Genomic DNA, 13,057 nt, shown 5'->3' with positions numbered 1-13,057 from the left:
TATATTATTTTGATAGATATTTAGTTTATACAAATACATATACACAAACCCTTGATAGGACATCTCTACAGGGCAGCCTCGTCGGTAACATCAACACTTGGAATAATCCTATCAAACCTCTTCCCAAACTTCATCAAATCATGCACATTCCTAATCTCCTTCTTCCAAAACTCATACCCCTCCACATGTTCATCATCACTGGTGGCCAACAATTGTTCCAATATCAATAATTTCAAATTCCATAATTCATTATTTCGAATATTTGCCTCTAATAAACTCGTCAACGTATTCGGCAAATAATTAAACAAATACAGTTTCGTATGCGGGTGTTTCGACATTATTAATAACAAAGTGTATAATTTATCCAATGGCAATTGTTGGAGTTTTTCATGTTGGAAATAATGAGATAATTTCATGAATGTGATTGGTGATTTGATGAAATTGAGTAAGATGGGGAAGAATAGAATATCATGAAATAATGAAATGTTGACAAGTATATCATCATAGATTGAATCATTTAGGGAGTTGATTATGTTTGGATTTGTTCTTGATAATAACTTGATATCTAATTCATTATGTTCGTGGATTTTAACTAGATTATAAGTTTTGAAGAGTTGATAATGGTCGAGTAGGTTGAGATAGGGGGGATGATTCAGATATGATATTTTCATGACAAGGTCGATAATTTCCAATTTTACTAAATCATCCAATTTATCAGTCATATAAAGTTCAATTAAATCGTTTAATGATGGGAGGATATCTAAATGATGTTGTGGATCTTTGTTGATTATATTCTCGTAGAATTGGACTAACAAGATTAGAAATAATGGATCATCTTGATATTTCAATATTTGTGACCTGTTGAATTGGTAGTACCCCGATTCAATTGGGTTATTTAGGATAGATGGTAATATCAATATCAAGTAATCTAAATAACGAGATAATATAATCGTATCATCCTGTTGTGTTCGTATTCTATGATATAATTGTAAATACTCTTGTGATAATAAACTGTAATGATCTTGGATTGAAGTTATTAAAGATTCAATTTGATTCAAGACTGATATGGATGTACTTCTATTAAAATATTTCTCATTCAATAATCTATAAATAATATTATTATCAATCAAGAATTGCTTCGTTTCCAATTGTTCAATATTGATATTAATAATCTTCAACCCAATTGAACTATCACCCTTTTCTTCATCCTTAAATAAATTATCAATTATATAATCAATTGGGAAATAATTAGTAATAATTCCAAATGGCAAACATGACAATATCTTATATAACAACTGCACCAACAACCCATCAGGATCTACTTTCATATACGCTTCATTATTGGATAACAATTGAGTTATCAATGGAATGAATTCATCAGAATATTGTTGATCAATTTTATTAATTAATGGAATATAATTATTAATTGTATGATAATCGATTGGTTCTAGATTGGTTATACATTCATTGATATGTTGTAACACTTTCTTGCTATCTTCATCTAACTCGGTCATTGTAATTACTTGTCCTAATAGTAAAACAGATGTAAAAGAAGTAATAGATGATTGATGATGGCAAAAGAATCAAAGATTGTTTGTATGGGAAATTTCATGTCACGTGTGTATTACAATTTGATCACGTGCAATTTGTATGGTAAGTCACGTGTTTGTAATTATTGCAAAACATTTTGCATTTAATTATTTTATAATTGCAAAATACAATAAAGGAAACGATACTTATTAATGATTTATACAAATGCTTACTCTCTTGAAGACAAGCATGAGATAATACAACACTCTGCCCTTACGCGCTTAATATCTAATCTATAATGTTCCCAATAAGAACCCTTCTTTTTTTATGACAAAATTTCGTCTATTTCTTATCAGAAATATATTATCAACAACATCTAACGAACTGTATCAAAAACAACATACTTTTGACTAAATTCATTCTGAATCTTCCTATTCAAACTATATTAACTGTTTATTATTGACAAGAAAACAAATCAGTATAAGTGTACAAATTGCCAATTGTTAAACCCTTACTCGTCAAAGAGAACAATATGCATATTTAACCTTAAAAGACGAAAATTTAAATGAGTTTTTGAAAGAGACGACCCCTTTCTTTCCTTTCTTTCTTCCATTTAAACCCACTCTTCAGTTCATTCCAACCAATCCCAATCTATGATGAACATATCTCTAACTTCTTCTATTACACAAGTAAGATCCATCTTTTCGTAATTATGTAGAAAAACATGGGCTGATATAATTTTTCTATGAATTTATTTTTTAAAAGGATATAAAAGCAAAACAAAACACAAAATTTTATTTTTTTGTTTCGTATTTTTATAAACTAAAAAAATAATTAAATTATAGGCTTTACCGTAATCTATTCTTAAATTAATAGTTGCTACTATACTACTACTACTAAAGAAATAAAAAGGCTTAAGCGATTATATGATACCATAAGCCGCAAAGAATAAACATCTGCTCTATTGTCCCCTCAAGTTATAACAATACATCTTTGTATCATAATAGTTTCATATTCTGTCGGTATAATTGTTCAAAAACAAGGCTCTTCAAAAAGAACAACAGTTCCAAAATACACACTCTATAAATCTGAAACATGTCATTCAGCAATAATTGCTTTCAAATTGAATTAAGCTTTCAACTTTTTTGAAATTTTGAAACCTTATACATCCATTATCACACACCACCCGGCTTGGTCTTTTCATATGAAATAGTTACACTTCTTCTCAACTATTCTAATCCAAGTTCTCCAATGTGTGGATACTGCTTTAGTTGAAGATATAACCCTCTACATGAAATTGGAGAAATGAGGAACGAAGTAAGGCGAGCCTTTACACACTTCCTAAAATAGTTGACTGTCAAATGTTTTAGATTATATCAATTTAATGCAGGTCGGGTAAAAAAATCATCGTCTTCTTCTTCTTCGACTAAACATTTCTTTTGAAATTTTCTGGGTCTTTGGTATTGTTGTGGAAATGTTATAACAATGATCCAAGGGTTTTCTAACAGGTAGTAGTGTTTGTAATTTGCCATAAACTCCACAATTAATACGAACTGGCTAGATAACATTACACTAAAACAACCTGTAACTCCAGATATTGGTATTAGCAATCGTTTATATATATAGAAAACTTTAAAAAACTTCTTGATTGGGGGGTGTTTGGTTTTTGTTTCGTGTCAAAATTGTTGTAGTGTACTTCAAAGGGTATTGCTGTGAGTTACACATATTGAAATGATTGAGATCAGTTCTTGCATTTCAAATCTCGTAACTCTAAAGTTGATAGTTTAAACTTCGAAGATGCTCTTTAAAACGAATGATACTGATTATCCTTTGCATAGCCGGATATATGACCTTGTGTTCTCAGTTGATAGTATTGTGTGTGTGTGTTTATTAGTTGCAATAAATGCCTAAAACTTATTTTTTAATAATCATACAAAACAAAGACAAAAGGCTTTATGCATAATTACTTAAAAAATAATAAACTTTGCAGATAAAACTAAAAAAAATAATTTCTTTTTTTTTTTCCCGAATTTTTTTTTTTTCCGTTTTTCGTTTAAAATCAGAAAAATAATTTTTTTTTTTCGTTTTGGGGGGAAATGGAAATATAAACTTCAACTTAAATCAACAACTTCTAACCAACTTCCATTTCCATTTCCAAATCCTATTTATTATTGAAAAAATCATAAGCTTATTCATACAACTGATACTATCCATAAGCTAATAGATATACAGTCACAAAGTATTAATCAACAACAAATCAACAGACGAAAAAAACATACCCATCCCAGACACGTCTCTTAATTATTGATACACCCACACACGAGGAAGTCGACAATGACCCAACAACAAGAGCCAAAAGTGGTTGACTCATCCATCGACAGTAATAGCAACAGCAGTACTGAAATATCCAAACACAACAAAAACAGCATTGAAGAATTTAGTAATAATGGATCATCATCAGAATTAAATACAAATGATACATCCAGTCTACCAGAACCACAAGTTGAATCGCTTTCCGATGAATTGAAACATCATACAATTACATCCAATGGTATCAAGACACCACCACCACCACCACCACCAGCAGCACCACAGAACCCCGAGGGGGAATATCTTGAGATTGCTAAGAAGTTATTTGAAGAAGAATTTGTTTCTATTCAACCAGAAGAATATATTCAATTCTTAGCTTCCAAAGATCCAGAATCAACCAAGATTAGAAATTATTATATGAATTTATTTAGTTGGCCTACGAATTTATTAAGTTCTACCAGAATGTTATGTTCGAAATTATATCTTAAGGGTGAATCACAAGAAATTGATCGGATATTGACATCATTTACTCAATCTTATTTAAAACAACATCCTCATAATATATTCTGTACCAAGAACTTTGAACAGATTTATGTGATTATTTATTCATTGATATTGTTGAATACGGCATTACATAATCTGGAATTAAATAAAAAGAGTAAAATAAGTCAAGCTGATTTTATCAAAAATACTTATTCAACTTTTCTTCAACAAAATCCTAGTTTGGTGAAAACATTATCGATAAAACAAAGATTTGCAATGGAAAGAGAATTATCTAATTTTTATGAAGATTTGGCAAAGACTGAATTACATTTAAAAACTAATGATGAATCACAAGTTACAAATAATAATAATATCGTTAGAAGAATGTCGAAAAAGGAACAACATCCACAACTTAGGCCATCATCACATCCACCGAAATCAGCAGTCCCACCCAATCCTGTCTTATCCTTAAACAACGCCATTCCCACCACCACCACCACCACCATCACTCCACCAGAAGAATCACAACAACAACAACCCCAAGAAGATCAACAACAACTAGAACTCTCTCGTGAATTAAGTTCCAGCAACTCCATCTGGTCCTCCGACACAACCGACCACCAAACCCGCCAACATCAAACCACTCTCTTCAAAACAGCAACCAACTCGTCCTCATACACCTCCTCCTCCACCAATGGCAGCCCCAAAAAACCCGACCACCAACGAGTCGGGCTCGCCCGGGTCCTAGCCAGTGACGGACATCGTCGTATCCACCCCAAATCATCCACCGCTTCATTATTCTCCTCCAATCACACAGTAACAGCTCGAGCAAGTTTCGACAATCTCAGAAATAATGGAAATGGCAGTTCTGGAAATGCCAAACACCGACTTCAACAATTGAATCATCATGGAAGTCGAATGTCTCTCATGTCGCGCGAATCCAATTTTTCACAATTTGATGACATGATGTCAGAACTCACATTTGAAAGTATGTCCGAATTAGGAAATACTAATGTAGATGATAGTTTCGCGGGTGGGGATAATCGATCATTGGATGATTTTGAGGCGGGGGAATATCTGGATGATTATGATTTGGTGTTGGAATTAAGGGGGAGTCCATATTTGAAAGAAGGGTTGTGTAGGTTGAAGATCTTGAATAATGATTTGATGGATGAGTCGGGGAGTGGAAGTGGGAGTGGAGGGAGTGGTAGTGGACAGCAGGGGTCGAATGCTAGTATTATTAGTGCGAATACTCATTCTGGTGGGAGATTTTTTTCATTTTTTAGAAGAGCTGCAATGGGTGGTGGTAGAAGTCATCTGAGTAGTGTTAGTAGTGGTAGTGGTGGGGGTAATGGTGGTAATTCAGATACCATTGGAACCCTGTCAAATCCATTATTACAAAAATTCACGGAAAATTTCGTGGTGGTTTCAAAAGGGGTCCTTGCATTATATTCCTTCGATCCCAAGATTGTCAAGAAACAACAAAAGAAAACCCACAAGAGAAGATTTGGTCGTCATTCTCATGATGAAGAACCTCCCATTGAAGATCAGAATGGAAATGTTGGTGATGGGAATTGGTTAAAGAATGCCGCCAAGATTGGGACATATAATCTTTGTTCTACTTTTGCTCAATTAGAAAAACCATCCAATACTCCAATCACAACCTCCACAACCTCCACATCATTGAAACCAACTTGGTCATTAACATTTCCGCAAACTTCCAAACGACCAGCAAAGAAATTCATATTTGAAGCCGGAACAGAAGAAATCGCCTTGGAATTTATAAATACTTGTAATTTCTGGGCGGCAAAAATCACCGCCATACCAACATTAGAAGAATCAATGAGTTCGATAGAATATGGATGGAATAATTTAGATATGTTAATTGCCTATCGTGATTCATTCAAAAAATCGAAAAATATCGCGAAATGGGAACCACTTATCAAAGGAATCTATCTTTCCAATTATATCGTAACTGGAAACAATGAAGATGATGATGTGAATCATGTGGGGATGATGAAACAATTTGTGAAATCATTGAAGTATTATAATAATCTTCGGAAATTATATAAAGATTTCATTCAATCTCGACTGAGATTTGTGAGTAATTTACCTAGATCACAATATAATTGTTCGAATTATAATCGAGTTTTACAGAATTTTGATCGAAAGATTAAGGATTATAAATTAGAATTATCCAAATATAAGAGTTATGTTATTGTGCTTGCATTTGGATTACAATTAAGATTTGATCTTGAAGATGAGGATAAGATCGATGATGGAAGTGCAACAGTAATCGAGGGCCATACTAGTCCAGCCAGCACCGAAGGTGCAACAACAACAACAACAACAACCGATTCAAGCGATAATCACAACAACAACAATGACGACGACGATGACTTTACAAAATTGGTTAAATTAGAAATCAAGAAATTGTTTTTGAATATGAAAGATGTATCCAAAGTAATCGCCACCTATGAATCATGTAAATCAATTGCTAAATTTGTTTCAATGGCTCAAAAACAAGACATTGAACGTCAACATCTCCAAGAACAATATTTACAAAGTTTGAATAATAATAATGAGAATCAAATATTAGTGAAGTCCCCAAAAACGTTTACGTTGTCTGATTTTCAAGGGAATGAAAGTCCAATCAAACAATTATTAGCTAGTTCTAATAATAGTCATAAAGGACTGCCAATGGGATATTCACTGATTAAGATGGAGGAGATTCCGGAAGAAGAACATGATGAGAAGAAGGTTGAGACGGAGGAGTCTTCTTCAGCAAAGAGTAGTAGTAGTTCTACTAAGGTTCCTGATTTGAAGATTGAGACTACTCCTGCTTCTGCATTGATCTTTAAGTAGAGTAGGTGGTGTAGAGCTTGTATTGAAGTTTTTTTATAGTATATAAATGTATCATATTTTAGATAATTTTTTTTGGTATTTTAATAATAATAATCACTAAGAAATTAGTAAAGGAAAGAAGCAATGTAATGTAATGTAAGTGATATTTAGAAATATCGAACGATTTAAAAGATTGATAATAACCGTTTCAAAATGTAAGTAATAACCATTCAACAAATCTCAAGATTGCGCTTTTTACCTTGCTGTACTTTGAACAATAGCCATTATTGTTTTAAAAAGGCCTAATTGTATTATTAGACGATTTACTTTTAAATTCTGCTAAACAATAAGAGATCCAAATAGGGGAGTTTCAAAAGTGATATCTATTGTTGTATGTAATAGTTGATACATATAGTCTAACAATTCCATTCTAGATTATATTTACGAAGTCACATGTTGCATATTGCTTAGTTGTACTTTTTTGATAATAATTGGGGGTGACTTGGGGTGATGGATGGGTTGATTAGACGAAGCAAACTGAGTGTGTGTATAAACCAATAGAAAAAAAGAAAAGTTTAAGCGATTGATTTTATTTTTTTATATTGGAACCTAAGCCTAAAACTAAAGCCATTGTTTAAACTAGGGGTCTCTTTCCTGTTTAAGAAAAATGTGTAACGAATAAATTATCATCACCTTACTCACCTTTTAAAAAAATAATAAATATTTTTTTAAACTTTAATTTATTTTTTAAACTTTTATTTATTTTTTTTTTATCAACGCTCGAGGAAAAGTTTTTTTTTTTTTTTTTTTTTAAATCAACAAACTAAAAAATTAAAAATAAAAATATTTCAACAACAATTTTCTTCTTCTTCTTCTTTCTATCTAATAGTATAAATAGAATATTATAGACAACACCCTCCATTAAGTACCCGCTTTACTAGTATACTTCCAGATATATATATATATAAGTAGCTAACTATGACCGACTCATCTAGAACCATTAATCATAAACTCAATGAAATATTGAGTAAATATTCAACATCAAAAACTAAATTACCAACATCAACTGCATTAAATTATGCTTCAACATTAAGAACAAACATAATGGGTAAAGATAAACAAGAGAAAGTTAATCTGATTGTTGTTATGGCTAAATTATTAGATTGTATTATTGGTACTGATGCTGCTTCAAATCAATTTGTTACAATATTAGATGTTGATTTATTTAAAACTTTATTATCTATAATAAGTGTTAATATGTCAATAGAAACTTATAAAGCTATTCTTAAGATTATGGTATTTGCTATAAGTGGTACTGTTTATGAAGTTAATAAAGATGAATCATTACTGAAATATTTACCCATTTATTATTCATTAATTGAATATTTAGATGTTATTGATGTTTTTACCATTAAAGTTTATTCACCTGATTATAAAGTTACTTTAAGTACAATTAAATTAATTAATGATTTAATTAATAAAGCTTTAAAGTTTAAATATCAAGGGATTATAACAATATTAGCTAAATTAAAACAAGCTAATTTCTTTAATATGGTTAATAGTTTATTATTTGAAATTGATGATAAATCTATATTAATTGCTATTGAAAATTTGAAAACCAGTTATTATAATATTACTATGTATTTACTGGATTTAACTTTTGATTTAACTCATGATTCTCATGAACATTTATTAAATGGTTTATTTGATATTTTACAAGTTTCCCTTAATGAATATGGTACTCCTGCTACAATTGAAGAATTTATTCAAACTGGGTTTTCCGATAATCCAAAACAATTCATTCTTGATAATTTTACAATCTTATTAGCAATGAATCTTCAAATATTCTTAAAAGATCCAAATTTCACCTTTAAGAAAAGATTCCATGAAGAATTAATGATGAGTGAACACAAAAGAACTTTCCCATTTTATTTATTCTTAGTCAAAGCTACTGCTATGTGGTTAGATGTCATTCAACAACCAAATAAATACCCCAATATTTATAAATCAATCCTTACTTGGGAAGTGATGATTTATTATACCATGAATAATTGTTTAATTTTATGGCAAGAAACTCTTGCCCAATTAGAAAACAGTTTAGATATTGATAAAATCTTCCAACTCCTTTATTCCGACTTGGATTCAATCGAATCGGAATTATCAACCTCATCAATCCTCGGAGGAAGCATGCATCAATCAATTGAAGAATGTTTAGACATCACATCAAAACTGGCAGAAGGTATGAGACACACCCAAGCTACCAATCTCTACACCAAACAAACTTCCTTATGGAATTCCAAATTCACCGCATTTAATAAAAACCTCGCTAAAGAAGTTCTTGATTTCGTCGCCGAACAAAGAGTCGCCCAATTATTAAAAGGATCTTGGGTATATACCGACACTTATGGAGAATCAATCTTCCGAGTCAAAGAATCCACCAAGAAATCCAATACCACCACTTCCAGTTTATCTAAATATTATTTCATAACCCTTTCTCCTAATCGTCAATACGTCTATTATAAAGATTTCATGGCCCGCACAACTACAAATCCAACATTTGCCGAAATGGAAGAACGAGGCATCCGAATCGCCGACATCAAAGATCTCAAATCAGCCAAAGTCGGGGATTTTATCGGGGAGGCCGAAAAACGAAAATCATCAAAATTGATCTCGATCAAGGGAACAATCTCATACGAAAGGATTTCATTCATGAACCTGGCGGGAAAACCATTATTATCATTCTATACTGATTCCGAAGTGAATAAATATGTTTGGTTGGATGGGTTGATGATGTTGATGGGCCGGATTCGGACGGGGGAACAATTGTCGACGGAGACGGCGAAGCAGATTGATTCGTTGGTGGATATTAGAAGACGGACTCAGTTGTTGGCGTTGGAATATGATGGGAATGAGGTGCATGATAAAGATGGTAGTGTGTTGCCTGAGCCGGAGCAGGAGCAACAGCAACAACAGGAGCAGGAACAACAAGGGGAGGAAGGTAAGAAAGTGGAGGAATATGAGGATGAGGATGAATTATATGATTTGGATGAGTTACTGAATGTTACAAGAGATTTTGTATATGTTAGTGCTACTTCTTAGAGAGGAAGTATTGACAATTGGTTTTTTACTTTTTGGATTTTCTATAAAAGATAGACTGTTTTATTTTACTTACTTATTTACTTTTTCTTGTTTGTTATTATTTTATATATACCTGTTTCAATTATTACCTCAATGAATATCTCTGACATACCCTATCTATCTGAATATCCATATTGCACTATAGAATTAGTTTATATGGGCTGTTTATATGCAGTATGAGCCGCACGCATCGATTTATAATTTTTTTTTCTTCTCAATCAAAAATTATTCAAGATGCTCATCTCATCAATTCGTTTATCACTTCAGTTAATAGATCATAGAGTATAATACATAGACAAAACAAAATGGCTAAGGAAGACTTGATACTCACAATAGACAGTGATTCAGAAACTGAGCAACAACAAGAACCAACACCTGAACCAACTCCCAAAAAAACCAAAAAGAACAAAAAATCCAAGAAATCAAAATCCGAAGTTGTAGAAGAAGAGGATGAGGATAAAGACGACATAAACCCCGATTTCGCATTTGTGTTAGACGGTTATGATCAGACAATGAGTGATTTCACCGGATGGGATTTTGGCGTGAATGGAGAAAACGACAAGCTGGGAAAAGATGGAAAAGGATTTAGTATGAATAAAGATGTGGATTTGGATGGGATATTGAGGAGAAAAGGTGGTTTGAGCGGGTTGGTTAGTGTGAAAAAAGAGGAAGAGAAGGTAGAACAAGAAGAAGAGGAAGATGAGGAAGAGGATGAAGAGGAAGAAGAAGATGAGGAGAGTGATTCGGATGATGAAGAATTGGCCCTTGATGGATTTGGAATGGGATCAAATGAACAAAACCAAGAAAGCGAAGCCGAAGAAGAGGAATCTGAAGGCGAAGAATCCGACGACGAACCAGTTGAAGGCGATATGGACGCCGAGCACCCCGGGTCCGATGTCGAGCTTAATGAACCAGAAGAAGATTCCGCCGAAGCAATTGCCGAATTCTACGCCGATGAATCAGAATTATCAACCCCCACGAAAACACAAACCCATACCACCTTCCAAACCCTCCAATTATCCCGTCCGGTCTTAAAAGGGCTCGCACAATTGGGATATACCAAACCATCCCCGATTCAATCGGCCGCTATCCCAATTGCATTATTGGGGAAAGATATTGTGGCTGGTGCTCAGACTGGTAGTGGTAAGACTGCGGCATTTATGATTCCAATAATTGAGAGATTGTTATATAAACCGTCAAAAATCGCCAGTACTAGAGTCATTGTGTTGACTCCCACGAGAGAATTAGCTATTCAAGTCTGTGATGTTGGGAAAAAGATTGGACAATTTGTTAATAATTTAGATTTCGGATTAGCTGTTGGGGGGTTGAATTTACGTCAACAAGAACAACAATTGAAATCACGTCCTGATATTGTGATTGCTACTCCTGGTAGATTGATTGACCATATTAGAAACTCCCCATCATTCTCAATTGATTCTTTGGAAGTTTTGGTTATTGATGAAGCTGATAGAATGTTAGATGAGGGTTTCCAAACTGAATTAACTGAGATTTTATCCCTTATCCCCAAACATAAGAGACAAACTTTATTATTCTCGGCTACGATGAATACTAAGATTCAAGATTTGATTCAATTATCATTACAACGTCCTGTTAGAATCATGATTGATCCCCCCAAAACCGCCGCTAATAAATTAGTTCAAGAATTCGTCAGGATTAGAAAAAGAGAATCACTTAAACCAGCATTATTATTCCAACTTTTGAATAAAATGGATCCTACTCATCAGAATAGAATCGTGGTATTTGTAGCTAGAAAAGAACAAGCCCATAAATTAAGAATCATTTTGGGATTATTGGGATTAAAAGTTTCGGAATTACATGGGTCCTTAACCCAAGAACAAAGATTACAAAACGTTAATGATTTCAAAAACCTAACTGTCCCCATCTTGATTTGTACCGATTTAGCAGCTAGAGGGTTAGATATTCCCAAGATTGAAATTGTGGTGAATTATGATATGCCAAAAACATTTGAAATCTATTTACATCGTGTTGGTAGAACTGCCAGAGCCGGTAGACAAGGGGTTTCCGTTTCATTCGTGGGTGAATCCACTCAAGATCGTGCCATTGTTAAGGAGGCGATTAAATCGATTCAAGAGTCAGATAATGCCGGGAAAGCAGTGTCGAGAAATGTCGATTGGGTGGAAGTTGATGAATTGAATAAAGTTGTTGAAGCAAAACTGGATATAATTGAGGAGGTATTACAAGAAGAAAAATCAGAGAAGGAATTATTACATGCGGAAATGGAATTGAATAAGGCAAGTAATATGATGAAATATGAGAAGGAGATTCAATCTCGTCCAAAGAGAACTTGGTTTGATGATAAATCCAAAAAGAATCAAACTGAAGTTATGGGACAATTAACTAAACATGGTAAGAAAGTTAATTCTAAAAAGAGAAAAGCTATGGAAGTCAAGAAAGAAGCTCCTGGTAGATCTTATAAGAAGACAAAAATTGATAGAATGACTGATCAAAAGAAAAACCCAAAGGCTAAGAAGAATGGAAAGTCAAAGGGTAAAAGTAGAAAATGATTGAGAGTCGAGACTATATAAATCACGTGATATATATTCCTGTATATAAGACACGTTGTAACATTTTCTTTCTCTCTATTTAATTTTTAAAGAAAATAAATACGAACAAATAATCAACAACCTTTCATCCTCTACTTCCGATAGACAGTGAATACCCTAATAATACAACTAACTGAACAAAGTTTCAGGAAAGAATCGTAGACATT

At 32.9% G+C, this 13,057-nt stretch overlaps 4 protein-coding genes across 4 annotated transcripts; 3 read left to right on the top strand and 1 right to left on the bottom strand. All coding sequences in view use genetic code 12, as the record gives it.

The window, feature by feature from the left end:
* Positions 1 to 65: 65 nt before the first annotated feature.
* On the bottom strand, positions 66 to 1,514 carry HSM3 (Hsm3p; the record flags this gene model as incomplete). Its single annotated transcript, XM_049410022.1, has 1 exon — positions 66 to 1,514. The coding sequence occupies one exon, from the start codon at positions 1,512 to 1,514 to the stop codon at positions 66 to 68; it is 1,449 nt and encodes a 482-aa protein (XP_049260872.1).
* Positions 1,515 to 3,864: 2,350 nt separating this feature from the next.
* Positions 3,865 to 7,188, top strand: J8A68_005904 (Arf family guanine nucleotide exchange factor; the record flags this gene model as incomplete). The annotated part of the gene is made up of 1 exon (XM_049410021.1): positions 3,865 to 7,188. The coding sequence occupies one exon, from the start codon at positions 3,865 to 3,867 to the stop codon at positions 7,186 to 7,188; it is 3,324 nt and encodes a 1,107-aa protein (XP_049260871.1).
* A 957-nt stretch (positions 7,189 to 8,145) lies between these two features.
* Positions 8,146 to 10,266, top strand: LMO1 (Lmo1p; the record flags this gene model as incomplete). Its single annotated transcript, XM_049410020.1, has 1 exon — positions 8,146 to 10,266. One exon carries the CDS (start codon positions 8,146 to 8,148, stop codon positions 10,264 to 10,266), a length of 2,121 nt encoding a protein of 706 aa, XP_049260870.1.
* Positions 10,267 to 10,610: 344 nt separating this feature from the next.
* On the top strand, positions 10,611 to 12,851 carry DRS1 (putative ATP-dependent RNA helicase; the record flags this gene model as incomplete). Its single annotated transcript, XM_049410019.1, has 1 exon — positions 10,611 to 12,851. One exon carries the CDS (start codon positions 10,611 to 10,613, stop codon positions 12,849 to 12,851), a length of 2,241 nt encoding a protein of 746 aa, XP_049260869.1.
* Between the last annotated feature and the right edge of the window lie 206 nt (positions 12,852 to 13,057).

This window comes from Hemisphaericaspora subhashii (genome assembly GCF_019202705.1).
Source record: "Hemisphaericaspora subhashii strain CBS 10753 chromosome Unknown scaffold11, whole genome shotgun sequence".
Taxonomy (NCBI): domain Eukaryota; kingdom Fungi; phylum Ascomycota; class Pichiomycetes; order Serinales; family Debaryomycetaceae; genus Hemisphaericaspora; species Hemisphaericaspora subhashii.
The sequence above is the reverse complement of the archived record's forward strand: the minus strand, read 5'-3'. Positions and strand labels throughout refer to the sequence as shown.